General features: G+C 36.0%; 1 protein-coding gene across 1 annotated transcript in view; it reads right to left on the minus strand.

The window, feature by feature from the left end:
* lmbrd1 (LMBR1 domain containing 1) overlaps window positions 1-19,767 on the minus strand; it is a 118,601-nt gene that overhangs the window by 7,473 nt on the left and 91,361 nt on the right. Inside the window, exons 12-14 of the mRNA XM_065296016.1 lie at window positions 19,378-19,482; window positions 18,261-18,410; window positions 15,393-15,474 (exon numbers count right to left, since the gene is read on the minus strand). Of these exons, the coding sequence (XP_065152088.1) occupies window positions 15,393-15,474; window positions 18,261-18,410; window positions 19,378-19,482 (337 nt within the window). The remainder of the gene's footprint in view (window positions 1-15,392; window positions 15,475-18,260; window positions 18,411-19,377; window positions 19,483-19,767) is intronic.

Consider the following 19,767-nt stretch of genomic DNA (forward strand, 5'->3'; position numbering starts at 1 on the left):
CTCTTCCGCCTTAAAGGGACACTTCACCCATTTCCATTAAGCTTTGTATAGTTAGAACCCCAGTCATATTTTTGAATGGTCATTCATCATTTCCTTAGTTTCCGCTGAGACAGGAGAAATACAGATTTCAGTGTGGCACTTCCTTCTTTCAATGATGTAAAAATCATCATTTTGCATCATTGAAAGAAGGAAATGCAATATCTTTGTTGAGGGAGTGAGATTACAAACACCCCTTTTCCAAGTCAAATAGGCACCAAATTCTAAATTTATGTTACATTTCGACTACAAATATGACACACTTTCAATAAAGATTAATGTTTCTACGGGTAAAATGCTCCTTTAAAATTGCTGCAAAAAAGGCCGCCAAATGCATCTCAGAGAATAGCGCGGACGCTCTTCACATCCCAGATGCATTTTCCATGTATTTTCTGTAATATCTGTGTGAAAAGGGCTACAGAGATAGCCCTGAATACCTTTTATTACACATTGTTATATAAAGTTAAATGACAATTTTAGTTCAGTCTTAATTGTTTAAGTGCACTGTACAAACTCCAAATTTGGTGAACTTAACAATTTAAGTGCAGTCTATGTGGCCACCAAGTTAGGTGAAGTTAAATATATATACGTTTTTGGGAACCCCATTTATTAATTGTATGGAGGAAACGAGTTTACTCAATCAAACGATTTCAGTCAACTTAATATGGTTTTCAGTATGCCAAAAGTAGGGTAACCTTTGCAGCATATGAAACACTTGGCCTCTCTAGTTGTACAAATGCCATAATGCCACAATCCAGAAAGGTACGACCAACACAGCATCAGCAACCCTCCTGCTTGGTGCACAGGAGAAACTGGACCTGTTTGAGAGCAGTCATCTTCCTCTATTCCTGAACTTTTCCTGCCATCTGCAGCACAGCAGATGCTCACCTGAAACACTGTGCAGATGGTTCTCGACGGTGCTCTGGCTAAACAAATCATTGTGTACACCGCAGACCCCGTTCACCTTCAGACCGCAACGACGCCTGCCAAACACCACAGCCATTCAAACTCTGAGCTCATCTGTTTGTGATGTTCTAGGTTCATGTAGGGTTAAAGTTCATCTAAACATTTTAATTCTGTCTTTCCAGACCTGTATGCTGTATGTTTTTGTGCAATGCACAACAAAAATCAAATGAGAAAAATCATCTTTCATCTGTTCCTCAGACAAATGCAAGAGCAAAATCCACCTTCTGTACTTCGTAGAAAGAAAAAACAGCATACAGGCTTGTAATGACAGTGAATATAAAAACGCATTTGATTTTACAATTTTGAGTGAACTGTTTCTTGAAGAGATGAAGCAGACAGCCAGGAGGAGCATGGCAGGGGTGCGAGTTCAGTGTTTGGTCAGTGCAGCGGGGCAGCCCTCACTAAAAGCTTGCATTATTAATAATGACTCATTTGTTTCTCTCAGTAGCAGACAGAAAACAGAGGAAAGTGCTCTCTCTCTCTCTCTATGAGAAGGACAAACTATCAACCTCTCTGTTCGTTTAGTCTTTATGCTGTTTCTTTAAAAGCACTCTCCACATTTCAGCATTTCTGAGTTAGACGACTGAACCTTTGACCAATGCTCTCAATTGTGCATGGTTCTCCGACCCCCAGAGATCCTTAAAAATCACCTTCATCATCAGCCTTCAAACTTCTTCACATATGGACAAAGACTTCCACCTACAGACTATCTTAAGAATACTGCTGCCTGATAGATCGATGGATGGATGGATGGATGGATAGATAGAGATAGATGCCACCTGATATATTGTCTCTCACATATATATATATCACCAGAAAGGTTTTTAAACTCACTGATTATAGTTTTTATTGACAGTTTTTTTTTATAATGATTGTGATTGGAATAATATCACCATCTGTGCTGTGTTTAATGATTTTGGAGTTTCATTAAAAGATGCTTTAGTGGTTTAGATAAATATACAGGTAACAAAATTACACCTGCAAATTATGGGTAATTGAAAAACCATTACTGGCAAAACTATTTTTATTATAAATATTATACAGACTTTTTCCATGTTTAGTGCTATAATTGGGTCCCCAGTGCTTCTATCAACCTAGAAAATGTGATAAAGATCAACCCAGTAACTTAGTTTTGGACAACCATTCTCTGCAAGCATGTGAAAAAATTGCTCATTGAGATTTGGCTCCCCTTGTGATGTCAGAAGGTGACCTTATTATAATAATACCGCCCCTTAAGGGCATTGCCGCGACGGCATAGGTTCCACGTCGGTTTTCATTTACACTTTTGCATCGTCGTCCATGTCGAAGTGCAAACACACGCGCAGACCGCTGGTAGGCAGTATCCACGCGTGTAACCACAGTAGCAGCGCGACTGTCAAAGAAGAAGAAGAAGCTTGGCAAGTTAACCCACAAATGAAGAAGAAACAGCAACTTGTTGTGTATGATTTGAGAAGACCAGCAAGTAAATAAACAGCGACTTTTGTTGCAGTTTGAGTTAAATCACTCATCAACTTCTCTCATCTTTGTTTTCACCGTCGCTAACGGAAATACCTATGACGCAGTTTTTTTTTTACCTGACGGGAGGGGTTCTGGTGGACCAATTACAGCGCTTGTGGTCCGCGTGGAACTGATGCGCTGTTAAAAAATTTGCGAGGTGCACATCAGGCTACAGATAACCTATGGCGCTACGGCGTCGAGCTTACACACCACTATGAATCGGGCTTTAATCTGCACTATCCAACCACGGCACTGACATTTAGTGCAGAGATCAGCCATTTACATTTAAAAGGACACACACAAAAACTGCACATTTTTGCACATACTGTACCTACACAGTGTCAATTTTAACATGTTATAATAATTTATCTATGATGTATTTTGAGCTAAAACTTTACAAATGTACTCTGGGGACACCAAAGATTTATTTTACATCTTAAAAATGAAAAAAAGGAAAAAAATTCCCCTGTAAAAGGTACATACCTCTACAAAACTTTTACATATTAAGATCTTTTTAAAAGGTACCATGTCCCAGTGACAACTTGTTTTTACTTTTTTAGTTTGTGGACAACACTCTTAGAATGGATGTGAGAAAAACAACACATTACTGTTCATTCTGGGACAAATCACTAAATGCGTTGTCCCAGAATCCACCCATCTCTGTGTTAATATTTAAACAACAGATTTTGTGTTACTTTTAACACAACTTGCGTTTTATTTTAACACAAAATCAACACAAAATAACACATAATGTGTTAAAAACATAACACAAAAAGATGTGTAAAAATTAGGGATGCACCGATACAGATACTGGTATCGGCCTCCATACCACATTTTCTAAAGTACTCGTACTCGTGTAAAGTCCCCCGATACCTGGAATCGATACCACGGTTTGAGAAATGTCTATGTTTGAGCGGCGTGTAAGGGGTTAATGCCTCTTGTGTTGTCCAAAGAGGCAGATTTTACAACAAACTGGAAAACTAGTCCTTTGTTTTTTTGTTAAATTATATGACTAAAGCTGTTACCTGTACATTTAAATCATGTTTTTTTATTAAGTACTTGGTATCGGTATCGGCAAGTACTGAAATGCAAGTACTCGTACTCGTACTTGTATTCCAAAAAAGTGGTATCGGTGCATCCCTAGTAAAAATAATGCATCCTTTCTAAGAGTGAACTAAACTTTCAGAAAGAAAATGTTCAGCTGTCACTGGGGTGGTAGAGTTTATTTTAGACCCTGTATACGGTAAGGTTAGGGTTAAATTTTGGTCCACATTTTAGAATAATTTGGAAGTCACCAAATCGAAAATCAAAAATCATAAATGGTTGTATTTTAGCATCTTCATCTTTTACACCCCTTTCCTGTAAAAATCTAACCATTTTACCAAGCACATTTTAGCAAGACTTTTTCATCTTTCATGGCTGCTTTTTCTTCATTATTTAGTTCAAGTCATCCATATCAAAGATTATTTTGGCACAATTATATTTACATTTATGCATTTTGCAGATGCTTTGATCCAAAACGACTTAGCACGAACAGCACATTATAAGGTATACATTTTTCATCATGTGTGTTTAAACACGTTTTTTATACTTAAATCTTAGATGTCAATATTTGGTGGTTTGAAATCTCTGTTAAAGTTTTTAAAGCATCAAAATTGTCAAGTCCATAACAGAGAAATGTCATATAGTTTATATATCATACATACGTTTTGGCTGCAAATGACACATGCGCTGTAATTGCACATATACAGAAGCACTGATATTTTTGTCAACAAAAGGTGTTTTTTTTAAATACCTACGGATTTAAAGAGTTTTAAGATCATGGGAAACAATTCAGTCAAGTGTTTTTAAAACTTTTCAATGGTAGAGTTTTAAAAATGTAAGTATAAAATCATCTGTGAGCTGTGTGCATCAGCTTCAATACGAATGCATGATGATCTCTCTGTACCAGCAGTCCACATCTAACACTAAACTACCGTAAACACCATGGGGGTTTACATGGTGACATGGACCTGTGCCAAACACTGTCTGACATGGATATTAATTAAACTGTTCTTTAATTATCTGCCCTGTTTTAGTGCTTCGCTGGTTAATTATAGATAGTTATCTACTGTATGCACTAGACTAGGGATGGACTCAGATATACTCAGATACCAACAAAACAAGCAGACAGATGCTTTAATAAGGACACAACCATTCCTAAACATACTGCAAGGGAACACATGCATTTGTACATTAAAGGTGCAATACAATTATTCAGGATACATAGATGCATATATAGCTCAGGGCTCACTAATCTCTAATCCTCTCCTATACCTGAAACAGACAGAAATAGTTGAGTGCAGACTTCCCAAAAGAAACAGTCGCTCATCACAATTATCACAAAAACAATGGGAGTCCAAAAAAAGGCCTCGGATAGGAGAGAGCTTTACAGAATAAGCTCAAGGGAAGAGCAGAAAGAGACAAGAGGGTATTGTGTCACTTCCAGGAATAACAGACGGGTGTCAGATTGAGTGAGAAAATGCATACGATCAAATAATGACACAAAAAATCCTGCTAGGTTAGACTGAGATCAGATTGAGCAGTAGGGCATGAGTGATATAAGAGCTGCCCGTCTCACCTGCTGTCTACCAATCCTCTTATTCATAGCAGCAATATAACAGGTGCATCATGGGGCTCGTGATACTAGCCATCCACAAGTACATACTGGGGCCATATCACCAAACTTTTTTAAGATGGAAAATAAATCTTTGGTGTCCCCAGAGCACACATGTGAAGTTTTAGCTCAAAATACCATATAGATCATTTATTATAGCATGTTAGTATAGAATTGCCACTTTGTAGGTGTGTCCTTTAAAATGCAAATGAGCTGATGAAATGCAAACATTTATCGCAATGATAGTGGTTTGTTGCAATTGAAACTCAATTGTGCTGTCAATAATTTCTCTCTCTCTTTCTCTCTGCACTAAATGTCAGTGCCGTGGTTGGATAGTGCAGATTAAGGGGCGGTATTATTATAATAAGATCTCCTTATGACATCATAAGGAGAGCCAAATTTCAATTAGCTTTTTTTACATGCTTGTGGAGAATGGTTTACAAAAACTACTAAGTTACTGGGTTGATCTTTTTCACATTTTCTGGGTTGATAGAAGCACTTGGGACCCAATTATAGCACTTAAACATGAAAACAGTCAGATTTTCATGCCATGGCCCCTTTAACCTAGTATGATACAAACATCTTTAAAATGCAGCTAAAAAATGTTAAGAATTGTAAAGGCAAACTTCAGCCACAAAATAAAAAAAAACTGTAATTACTGACTCAACCTCCTGTTTTTTTCAATCCTTTTCATTCTTTTGTGGAACAAACAGTTGAGCTCATAAGTTTACATCCCACATTGCAAAATCTGCACAATGTTAGTACATAAGGGATCACACAAACTGCAGTTTGTTTTTATCTTTTGTAATAGTTGTGTCTCAATTGTCCTTAGTGTAAAAAAGATCTTAGCATCCCATAAGCCCTGGTCACACTGATAATGTGTCTGGGATTTGTCCGGGATTATTTGATTTTTGGTTCATTCACACTGCCAATGATTTTCTGGAATCTGTGTGTGCATTCACACAGACACCTTAACCCTACCCCAAACCTTACACTAAACCCAAACCCTTTTTATACAAAATGTTTAATTTATTATTTTTATACTGTATTATGTAACGTAATGGATATATGTTTAGGAACATTTTAGTAACAACAGTAACAATATAGCATTCAAAATATATTTTAAGCCAAAAAAAAAAAATCATTTAACATGTTCATTGTGAAATTCTCTGAATATCATAATCATTTCATTAAATGGTTAAACTGTCTTAAATAAATAAGTCAGAAAGTATGACTGAAAACACGTCATGAGTAAGAAACGCCAATGCCTATGCCAATATTTATGAATAGGAATAACTTGCATACAAATTTGTAAGTTTGTCAAGCTGTAAATATGTAAATAATTTATGTATTAGTCCTGTCAAAACGTCAATATTATATGTTTCAGTGTTTTAAACGTAAGTAAATGTATGTATGGTACAACCACACTGAAATGTTAAACCCCTTACAGCATTGTTTCTGCCTTTTGTTAACACAGGAAGCATTCTGTAAATGTTACGGCAATGTCACTAGGTCCTCTTTACGGAGTGATCCCAGAACATTTACAAGACATGTTTGTGTTCAAACAGAAGCCTCTCTGACAATTTAGGGACCAAAGTGCTGTGTGAATGAGGTTTTATGTTGGAAAAGCTTAAAATATGCAGAAGATGCTGAAAAAGCAAAGAATGTTTGGGACCTGAAGGATTTTTCTGAAGATCAATGCCTCAAGAACAACAATCATAAAACATAAAACCAGTCATTGATCAACCAGGTAACACCATACATGTCACCTCCCCTTTTTTCTGGGAATCTCCCATATTTTACATTTTTTTTCCTGTCATCATCCAATTTAAACAATTTTCCATATTTCTCCCATATTTTTAATCTTTCTATAAAAATATCCCACTGGCCATATCTAATGTTTTCTACATTCACCCCCAAAGAAAATAAGTAAAGTGTTTAGACAGATAAATCAAAAGTTAAGTGAATTTGTGATTTAAACAAGCAAAAAAAAATAATAATAATCTGCCAATAGGGTGTGAAAATGTTACATTAGTAGTAGTAGTACAGTAGTAGTTTATTTTCTCCAGTCATTCAAACATAACTACAAACACAAACAACATTTTATAGTACAACAATGACTGAAGGGGTTTAGGCTGAAGTGAAACACGTATTGATGCCTAACCCTATTCCCTATTTACATTCATTTATCTTGAATTAAGTGTTTAAGAAAAAAGTAAATGTCACCTTTCTTACCCCATTGGCAGACTTTTTTCTTGTTTGAAGCACAGATGTACTGAAATTTGATATTTTTTGTCAACAAACTGGACTTCTAATCTAATTTTGCTCATCAAGAAATTGCATCTTGATTTAAGAATTTTTAGATATTTCTATTGAAAACAAGACAAAATACTAAGTAAGAAAGTCATTTGTTGCAGTGTACCCATCCATTCCCTTGTGTAGTAATAAAAACGGGTTGTTGGGGTTGTGTTTTTAGGGTTCAGAAAATGTCCCTAATTTTCAAATCCCAATGTTGACAGATATGGGTAACACATAATATAGTATTAAGGATCAAGGGTGTGTAAACTTGAACTGGACACTGAACTGGACAAAAGGTTTTCTTTTCAGAAACATTCTGCAAAATATTGTTTTTTATTTCCACCAATAAAATCATATTAATTCATAACAGCATAGGTTGATTTAATTATAACAGATTTTTCAATTAAAATAATGAGAAAGCTCAGCTTTGTGGGTTTATCTTTTCATTTTTTTGAGTGCCAAAAATCCAAGCTAAGTTAAAACTAATGCCAAGTTCTCCTTCAACAATGAAATTTCCAATTAAATCCTTTGTAGAAACATGAAACGCTCTGTTTCTGATATTACGAAATTCCCCTTTTAAACAAATTAAAATAAATAAATGAAGTCACATTTATATAATATTCCAAGCTATAAATGTGATTGAATAAAGTAACAGTGGCCTTACTCTATTCTGATAAAACACATTACTGTAAGTACCCTTGACAGAACAGAGCTCATAAAATAAACGGCTGTTTTCTGTCCTGTCCTTCAAAACTAACATCAAACACTGACATCTGTGCATCTCGCCGTCTCTTTATTAGTGCAGAGTCAGAGACTACACTAGAAGAGAAACACAAACAGGACAGCTGCAGTCTGCTGACCTCGGTCAAAGCGGCGTCTAATCCATTCAGATAATGACATTATTAGCAGTGATTTGTGATGTATAGAAAAGAACTGAATTGTTGAACACTAGTGTAAAAATCTGCCATCTTTGAGCACATCAAACATCTCTCCTGAACATCCCTGCTGCTGTTGCTAGGGAACGGACCTGACAATGCTGTGAGCACTTCTACAGCATCAATATTTTCTTCAGCAGAAATATATGAGTGCTTCATCACACCCATATCTTAAAATTACAGTAAAAATAATTTGTTTGGCACACACAAAGCCAAAAACAATATCAATATGTGTTAAACTTTTTTCTTTCTTTTCTTGTTTGATTGACATTGAGATAGCTTTAAGATCTACTGTAAAGCAAGGATGTGTCTGTCAGCGCAAAGAAGATCGTATTTGAGTCTTGTCGCTCTTAATAAAATCAATCAGGTCCCAAACTTTATCTCTCTTAATAACTCTTTTAACATCAAGTCCTGCACTTTATTTTCTAATTCCTGCATGTTTTAAAACTGAAACCAAAACCTCAGATGCACAAGTGCAAGGAGAAGCATTAAGCATTAAGGATGGTACAGTACACCTTTAGAAAATGTACAAATAAAGATCAGTTTAGATGTTTGATGACTATTTACTTCCTAGGCTGCGTCTCAATTATCCAACAACATGCTAGGCCAAGGGTCAAACTGAAATTGCGTGTTGCGTTAATCACACGTTTATAAAATGATTGTCATCAAAATCAATTTACATTAACAGGTTCACTTTAACAGCCCTAATATTTATACATCAGTGGCTATGTTTACATGCACAAAATTTTGTCAATCTGAATGAATTGAATACGATTGAAGGTTACGACGATACAGTTTACATGCACCCTAAACATTGCAATCTGATTTAAATGTTCGTTTACATGTGCATTATGTATAATCCGAACCGAAAGTCTGCGCAAGCGCACAGCCAGGGTTGCCAGATTCGCGAATCAAAACCATGCGAATGGACGTACACAACTAGCCCAAAAGCACCCCAATGACTATTCACAGCCCAAAAACCAATAACTAATGAATTAAATATTTTAATCTTTAACTTGCAAAACAGTTTAAACAGTAGCCCAAATCTAAACTCAAAAAAGCAGAGGACTCAGCATCTCTCGTCGAGTTCACGCTTTATCTCTGGATTAAAGTCCAAACGGAGTTGGAGAAAGTTATTCTTAATCAGATATAGGTAAAGAAAACACACTTTTCAAAAGGCACAACGCTATTTTATTTCTTTAAGTAGCCTAATGTTTTAAAAGTACACATAAACGCGGCAGAATGTACATCGTGTGATTAACATCACCTTAAAAATTTGTGATGCTATTGTGTGATTATGTGACAAGAATCATGGGATATAAGAGTTTAATATGTGAAGTTGGAGCACAAATGTTCTGCACATGTGCACAAGGTATTTTTGCATCCGATTTAGAAAATACTACGATTGACGTGTTTACATGCATACTTTTCTCCTGATGATCGGATCAGAAATCGAAGTACACCACCCCCTTCAATACGATCCAAATTTGCATCCGATCGTCCTCAATCGTATTGATGAAGGTGTTTACATGAAGGCTTTTCAATACGATTGAGCCATTAATATGATTATAAACCGATTATTTGGTTGCATGTAAACATAATGTTACACTACTTTACAATAAAGTTTGCTTTAACTTAACTAAGTCAATCAGATAAAAAAAGAATAATACATTAACAGCATTTTTAATCTTGGCTAAGGCCAATTTCTACATTTTATTGATATAATTGATATTTCTGTAGAATTTGTATAAACTATAAAAAATAATAGCAGTAGCATAGAAACTTAAAATATGTAAGCATGTGCGAGGGTAATGGCGATACAGAAGGCTTTTAGTAACAATGACAATTTCCTGTGTGTCTAAAATGCCTTAAATGTGAATCTTTAATGGTTTTCATCTGTTATTACTCATTTTTCACTTTATCCAGAGTGCATGGTGCTCCTGTGATCAGTGCATTAAAAATCAATGGGACAGATTTGAAAAGCAAACTTTGCGTGTGCATTATAGAGAGAGAGAGAGAGAGAGAGAGAGAGAGAGAGAGAGAGAGAGAGAGAGAGAGAGAGCTGGCGCAGTATCATGCGTTCATTAGAGCACGGTTAGAAATCAATCGGACAGGATGAGAAAATTTATGCCTGGCAGACTGGAGGGGAGAGCAGAACATTGTAAGTTTCATTTTAATTTGTGGCTCCTGAATCTATTGGCACACCAAGTGACTTGGTGGATGGTTGTCATGGCAACAACACTTGATCCTCCAGATACTCCGCATATATCTGAACTAAAATGAACAGATATTATATCATTAAATAAGTGCAGAGGGAGATAGGGAAAAGTATTTCTGCTCGAATAAATCTGCCAAACAAAGGATTATAAAAATAAAGGAAAAAGTCAATTGATCGGTTGCCTGTTGGATGCAAAAAAAAAACAGCCAGTCCTTTTTAGTCAAATGAACTTCATATCTCCAGCATATGCTTAGCATTCAGAGCAACTTAAGCCACTGTAATGCTATACCTGTACAACAGAATATTGCACAATACAACAAATATAATGCTCTGCTACAATTATCCACGCCACAATAACATAAAGCAGCCCATACTAACACCAATGATCATATCATCCTCCCTAGCCCTAACTCTACATCACTCAAACACAAAAAGCATGAAGGACGATCCAAGCTGTGCTCTCTGAAGCGGGACTCTCGAGGTGTGAGAATGGCGGGGTTGGAGAGCACGGATCGGGATGCTCTCGGCTGGATATCACGCCCTCTCCGTCGCATGTGTTCTCTCTGCTTGACACTTCCTCCCACTCACGCCCGGTTGTGCAACGGCTGTTACGCAAGAAGGAGCAGTTCCCGGACTGATGAGAACCTTCGGACCGCTGCACAAGGGAAAAGATTTGGCAGAGCGAGAGGATTGTGGATGAAAAACGGTAACAAAAGAAGAGCGGGCGAGAAAAAATATCGATATTATTCAATTCTTTCATCCCCAGGCCTGCTGCTGGTAAGGAAGGTTTGTGCTGCAGGTGAACAGGTACGCAGGCCGGTGAACTGAATATCTCATCAATGTCTTAAACTGACAGTCAATAGGTTGAGAGTGGAGAGTCTGGAGAGATTTGGGGAAAGTACTCTTTCAATTAAAATAATTAAGGTGCCACTTCAAACACAACAGTTTTTTATGCATTACTCTTTAACGAAGAAAAGCAAAGTCCTTCAACTCTCTATAAAGCACAAAAGACTTCATAAGAGACATTGGGCCCTATTTTAACAATCTTAACAAGTGCACTGTCTAAAGCAGGGGTGTCCAGACTTTTTTGTGTGGTGATCTACTTTTAAAATGATAATTTAACGGCGTGTTAGGACTATACAGCATATCAATACATTGAATTTAAGGCTGTCCCCATTAGGCTACTCCATTCTTTTTGAGGAGTTAAAAAAGTCCTTAAGTACATGTCAAGTACTCCTTAAAATAGCGGAGATGCGGTTTACTGAAACAAACTAGAAAAAGACAACAGTATCAGAAGCGTATCTATCTCTCTCTCTCTTGTTCATTTGCTCGTGCACACACACACCGTGCGCATGGATCCGCTCCTGATTCGCATCCTGGTTAATTTCGTAAATTAGACGACTGAGCCGCAGCGGGAAGGCATAAGATTTATAAAAAGACATTTGAGAAGAAAGGCACAGCAACTCAAAAAGTCTTGCGTGTTTCACAATTACTCTCATAATGCCAATTTCACGCTTTGTTTTCCGATCCTCATGGAGTAGCATATATAGTTAACTTATGTGCGATCTACCGGCATTGCCTTTGCGATCGACGTATTAAACACCCCTGGTCTAAAGTGCAAGGCGCACGGTCTAAATGTCCGTGTCCGATGCCACTTCTACTAATTTAACGACGGGAAAAATGGTTTTTGCGCCATGAGCACGGTCGAAAAGGGTTGTTCCTATTCTCCTAATGAGTAATGGGTGTGTTTTGGGCTTAAAGTGCAATAAACCAATGAGAGTCTTATCTCTCATCCCCTTTAAAAGTCAGTTGTGCTGGCGCTGTGCGTAATCCTTATTTAGATGACAGACTTTGTAACTGAAAAACAAAGCGGAGGAAGAAGACCATCACACCATGACATTTTTATTTTTTGGCATTCGCGTTGTTGTCCATTTGTATTACTAACACACTGTATAAATAAAACAAAAAACAATATTGCGCCATAGACTCTAGACTTAAGAGCAGGTTTTAGTTGGTCAATGGCGTAGTCTATTTTAGTTGACTCAAAATAGCATCGCGCCAACAATGAATGAATGAATGTTTGTTGATTCACTTACTAAACATAGAATAAAATATATGTACAGAAAATTAATTACAGACAGACAAAATGGTAACCGAACAGGTGTAGGCTGAAGCCGCGGCTTATTGCGCCTACCCTATTTACAAAATAACATCTATCCATCAAAATTAAACATAAACAATACCTGCATAAACATATACATACATACACACATACATACATTTATATATATACACACATACATACATATATACATGCATACATACATACATATAAAATGCAGAAATTCCACTTCCACAGTCAATGTTTTCAAATCTCCATAGTGGAGCGACTTGTGTCTAGACTGACTAACCAAAACCTTTTATAAAAAGACTTGCTGTATCATACTGATGATGAACTGTAAACGTAATAATAGCAAATTGAAATCACATCTCTCGCTGCGAAGAAAGCGATGGAGAGTCCTGTGCTAATGGATGGCGTACAGCTTGTCTTGCGCTGTCCTATTTGAAAACAGTAATGAGGCGTTTTGCTGATGATGGGTAGGTGGTATAAACACAATGACTGGGCTCTACTGACCGACCACAGATGGGAAAAGGCCAAAACCCACACAAACAGCTTGGAAAGCTGTGATAGTTGGCAAGCAGACGCTTAAAACTATGCTGCTTCTAAAGTGAGAGTCAACTGGAGATGGATCAATTTCGGATGACCCGCCGAGCAACTTCTGTTACACAGATTCATCCTGCATTGTGCGAGACTGCGCCTTTATTTGGGTTTGAGAGACGTAATGGGATTATGATGCAGAGCATTGTTTAAATAAAGCACATGGGGATGCATTCGTGCAGGCACAAACCACAAGCATCTCATATAATTTCTGTTTCCCAAGTAAGGGTCACTTGGGAAACTTGATAAACTCTTAAAGGTGTGATAAGTGATTCTCTTCAAAACATTTTGGGTTATGCCGGTTGAAAGTGTCCTTATATCCTGAAAGCAATCATTGCATTAAGTAATCTAAATGTATTTTATAAATATATATTGACTATGGAAGGTATGGGACCATAACATGTTTGAATGATATGATAGTAGTATGAGTTCCTTACCAGTCAGCGTGTGTTTGCATACCACTGCACAGCCTGTTCACACAGACATCATACGTCATCTGCATGTTTACATAAGATGGGCAAAGGGAGCGAGGATGACAGACAAACAGCAACTACTGAACTTTAACTTCACTTCTTTATCTCGCTACACTAGTAAAGGCATCAATCTTTGGTGTCTCAACATTTGTGAAGTTTAAGCTCAAAATACCCGACAGATCATTTATTATAACATGTTAAAATCGCAACTTTGTTAATGCAAACACTGATCACCATAATGGTGGTATGTTGAAATTATAACTCAATTGAGCTGTCAATTATTTTCTCTATGCACTTAATGTCAGTGCCATGGTTGGATAGTGCAGATTAAGGGGCGGTATTATTATAATAAGATCTCCTTATGACATCATTATATTTTTTCACATGCTTGCAGAGAATGTTTTACCAAAACTAAGTTACTGGGTTCGAAACTTTTTTTACATTTTCTAGGATGATAGAAGCACCATGGACCCAATTATAACACTTAGACATGGAAATTTTCATGATATGTCCTCTTTAACCTGACCTGATTATAGTAAAAGATTTGAGTAAAAAATATTTCTTGTCCTGTCAGTATGATTTTTCAAAAAAAAATCTCTGGGCTTGACAAAGTTAGAAGGTTAAAGCTGTTTAAAAGCATTAAGGACGGCTGGCCACTGTTGCCCGCACCACTGATCCAATTACATATTTCATTATTAATCCCATGTCCTCCAATAAGATTGGATTGTAATATCAGAGTGCCCTCCTCTGGATGCAAAACAGCAGAAGCTTTATCAAACCTTAAATATAACCAATCCAGTTTAAATCTACCATGACAGCTCCGTAAGCCCATTCCTCTGGTTTTAAAGCAGATCTTTTAAAATATGTCAGGAAACAGTGAGAGATGCACAGTATTACATTAACTAGATGCTAAAGAGCTTAAAATCACACAATATCACAGTGTGAAAACACAAAATTAGAGCTTTTACACATCATTCCCTTTTTTCTATGCTCCGCTATCACACTGTGCAATACGACACAAAAAAATATTTGACTTGCGTGTCTTTTAAGTTTCAACATGCTCACTAAAACTGGATTTTGGCTTCAATCTTTCTATTGATTCACTCCAAACACACACACACACGCACACGCATATTATATATATATATATATATGTGTGTGTGTGTGTGTGTGTGTGTTTGGAGTGAATCAATAGAAAGATTGAAGCCAAAATCCTGTTTTAGTGAGCATGTTGAAACTATGTATATATATGTATATATATATGTATATATATATATATATATATATATATATATATATATATATATATATATATATATATATATTAGTAATATAATGACAGTAACTGTTTTTGCATACAAAGAAAATGAAAGTGCAATGGACCGGTCAAAACTATTACCAATTGCTGAATAGAAAATAAGCAATACATTATAAATTACAGTACATTTAGTGTACAAGACCGAACTCTTTATTTCATAATTCCCACTTTTCTCTGATATATCGCCCTGAAACGGAGCAAGAAGTCTGGTGCAGAATGATTGACTGTTAGTCGTTGAATTCGGTCACAGTGTGGGTGATAAAAAGACATTCTTACCTGCAGGAGCGTCTGCGTCACATATCTTGGTGATGGCAGCTGAATGATTCCCCTGTGATGGCTCTGCTGTGGGCAGTGGGGTCTGGGGAGAGATTATATAGGAATATGAAATAAGGACAAACATATAGATACATACATTACTGTATATACTTATACGTGTATATAAATATATAATGTTGATTACGATGCAAGTAAAGCGTAAGTATGAGCTGACAGCAGATTTGATGGCAGTCATTTCACGACCTACAGAGTTGAAATCTTTGCGCCTTGAAAGAATATTCAAAAGTGAAGCAAAAATAATCCTGATTGACTCATTCTGCATGATTTCATTTCACACTAACTAGTTATTATGAGAGTCTGATCTATGCATTATTGGGTAATTACATTATGAGAATGTGTTGAAAAATTCAATTACAGTTTTAAATGACACATTCATTATATTTTGAGATAATGGGTTACTGTTTGTGTTTGATAATAAAAGAAGTAAGCCCTTGTGGTTTAGGAACATATATTTTCTGGGTTAAATTAAAAGTATATGAACTACGGGGAGACAATGTTTTGAACAAGTTGTGCCAGAACAAGTTGTGTTCAGCAGTAAGTACAAGAAATTGGTGATATGTGTAACTTGTCAGATCAGTCACAAGGGGAGCTCATGGGAGCTCATTTAGCAGATGCATCTGTAACCTTAAAGGGTATCATGACAATGAAGACTTGTATACTTCAATATTTGCCTTACAACTAAATTTCATTGATAAAAACATATCAAATATTTTCACTACTTAAAGAGGACATATCATGAAAATCTGACTTTTTCCATGTTTAAGTGCTATAATTGGGTCCCCAATGCTTCTATCAACCTAGAAAATGTAAAACAGATCAACCCAGTAACTTAGTTTTGCTAAACCATTCTCTGCAAGCATGTGAAAAATAGGTCTTTGAAATTTGGCTCCTCTTGTGATGTCAGAAGGGGATCTTATTATAATAATACCGTCCCTAATCTGCAACCACGGCACTGCCATTTAGTACAGAGAGAAAATAATTGACAGCACAATTGAGTTTTAATTTCAGCAAACCACCATTATGGTGATCAGTGTTTGCATTTCATCAACTCAAGTTTTGGTAAACCATTCTCTGCAAGCATGTGAAAAATAGGTCATTGAAATGTGAAAATTGTGATGTCATAAGGGGGATCTTATTATAATAATACCGCCCCTTAATCTGCACTATCCAACCACGACACAGCCATTTAGTGCAGAAAGAGATAAGAAAATCATTGACATCACAACTGAGTTTCAATTTCAACAAACCACCATTATGGTGATCAGTGTTTGCTTTTCAAAAGCTTATTTGCATTTTAAAGGACACACCCATAAACAACAAATTTTTCTCACACCTACAAAGTGTCAATTTTATCATGCTATAATAAATTATCTGTGGGATATTTTGAGCTAAAATTTCACATGTACTCTGGGGACACCAACTATTTATTTTATATCTTAATTTTTTTTTAAATGTCCCCTTTAAAAATCCTTACATGTATTACTTATTTTAAGCTGTGGAGGCCGCCATTATGCTTCGTGCATAGTGCATCTTGGTCGTTGAGGTGTAATAGTTAAATATTATTACAGTTCACTATTCTATTGTAAAAAGGTTTGCAGCTGTATTAAAGGCAAAACGTGGTCCAACACCATATTCATAAAAGAGCTATCAGCTATTTCCCTGGGGTTTACATTATTTAGTCCACCCCCTGTATCTGGGTTATTATGAGAATTTGTTTACGAGTAAAAATATTCTAGCTCAAATTTGCTTTCTTACTGTTTTATAGCAAAACAGCATGCTAGGGCTGGAGAAAGCAGACGGGCGCTGCCAGAGAGGTGATGGACAGGTTTAATTGGTCAGATTTCAACACATGCTGTGATGTTTACTGAGTAGAACAGGAGGTTGATTCTTGCCGTGAGCTGTTCTTTCCTCTTTTGTCCCATCAGCCCTCTGACAGCTTGTCGGTCTCAGAGCAAATTTCCCTTGATTTCAGCTTGTTTTCCATAAAGTTAACATAACAGTTTTGGAAATCAAAGAGCGTTATACGCACCACTGGATGGATGTTGAAATTGTTACCTTTGCTGGAGGTGACGAAATGAAATCTGACAAGATAACATATAGGTTGAACTGGTGGCTGAAAAAATTACCCGTTTTGATTGGCTGGCTAATGCAATTATTTGTGTTAATGCAATTATTGTTATATTTTTTAGATTTTAGAAACAACCTCTGTAGGAAAAAACTGCTATAGACTTTCCCAATTTGTGGGACTAAGGGGAATTTTGCATTGACATTAGATATCAGTGTCATTGCTCAAGATGCACACCAGTAATGTTTTTTGTAAGGTATGTTTGTGAAAAACTACTTAAATGTCGTGATATAACTTAAGCCTACAATAGTCCTTCCCCAATATCTTTTAAAACACTTACATGGTTAAGAGAAAGTACACCAGGTATCCATGACCCTTTTGTATGTCTGACTGCAATATGGACCAGACCTCATTTTGGCCATTGCCAAAATCTTTAGTTCATTTCATTGCTGTGCTATTTATCTTTTGGATGTGCCTTGTTTATAACACTTGTATTTCATAATCTAATGCTGCGCAGCAGTTGCTAGGCTGCAAAGGACATAGCACGTACAGATTTACATTGCATAAGACAGCAAAGTATATGTGGGCAAGTGTTCCAACAGAATATGCATCAAAATCAGTAAAAGACTTTAAAGAGAGTCTTCTTCTGAAAGGTTTTCAAACGTTTGCTATGTAAAGGGTTTATCATTACACACTTAAATCAGCAGTACAGGCCCAAAATGACAGTAAAGAGGGGATCTCACCTGCAGCAGGTATTTCTGACTGCCGTACATCACATATTGGGGAGCCAGACTGTAGATCATATAGCTGGTGTGGAGGACGATGAGGAGCAGGATCATACAGAGGAAGAGGAGAGCCTGTGGTCGGGTTCTTTGAGGCCTGATCTTATACAACTGTCCAGAAACAAATCAAAGAAATATCATTTATATGACTTAATGTTTATTTTGCTATAAGAATGGAAATGTGCATAGGAAACTACATTTACCTGTCTATCTTCAATTATGGAAATGATGGCCATTTAAATAAACACTACTATTTTTGTTACTTATATTACTACATTATCTCTGTAGTAGCTATTGCTATTATATTTATATTACTATTGTATATTATATTATTTAACACTTTTTTCCAAAGGGACTTACATGTCAATAAAAAATATACATTTGATCAGTACATACACATTATTTTCAAGAATTTTTTTTAGTATTTTTGTCTTGTTTTCAGTAAAAATATCTAAAAATCCTTAAATTAGGATGATTTTTCTTGATGAGCAAAACGACCCAAGAAAATAAGTCTAGTTTTTAGACAAAAAATATCAAATTTAAGTGATTTTGTGCATAAAACAAGCAAAAAAAAAATCATTTTTCTTAAATTTAGTGTTTAACAAAAATTTTCAAGTTGCTTATTTTGCAATTTTGCTTACCCCATATATATATATAGAAATAGTAAGCATTTTTGTTCTTGAAAATGAGTTTTTGCAGTGTATATATTTTTTTACTTGATTTCAGTACAAATATACAATTATCTAAAAAGTCTTAAATCATGAGCACACCGAGAAAAATTCCAAGGAATAAATCTTTGGCAATAAATAAATAAAAATACTACAAAATACTTTTTTGTTGGGTATATGTGTTTACTGGGAAACAAATGCACAACTTTTTGTGTATTGTGGAAAAATAGGTAAAAAACTATATATAGGTATGCAAATTAAATAAGTACTTAGAAATTTCTATATCTGATGTATTTCCCGGCATTTTGTTTGCAATTACAGCCTGACATATTATTGTATAATCTGGATTAATACAGTATAAAAGCAAGCAGTGATAAAAAATACTGTAAAGAAATACTGCCACATCTCACCCGCATCCAAAAGCACCAGATACCCATGTTACGAATCCCAGCCATAGAAGTGAGGACAAAATACATGGTGATGATGGTGATCAAAACATAATCCAGAGGAAATACCTAAAAAGAAAGGAAAATAAGAAATGAATTCTTCTGCCCCCGGATAGAGACAACAAACCAACAGAGGTTTGGTCTATTTCAGCTATTCAACAAGGGCTAAAAAGCTTCGGCTATTCATGTATCCACAACCCACTCATACAATGTTCTGCCTGTATTGTCAACAAAAAGCACTATCAACCATCACAAAGCCTAAAATGAAAACTGCTAAAAGACCAAGATATTGCTGTCTGCTTTGGTCTCTTTTACTTGTGTAATGGCATGGATTTTATAGTAAATGATCCAAGT

Source organism: Paramisgurnus dabryanus, chromosome 20 (genome assembly GCF_030506205.2).
Source record: "Paramisgurnus dabryanus chromosome 20, PD_genome_1.1, whole genome shotgun sequence".
In the NCBI taxonomy this organism is placed as follows: Eukaryota; Metazoa; Chordata; class Actinopteri; order Cypriniformes; family Cobitidae; genus Paramisgurnus; species Paramisgurnus dabryanus.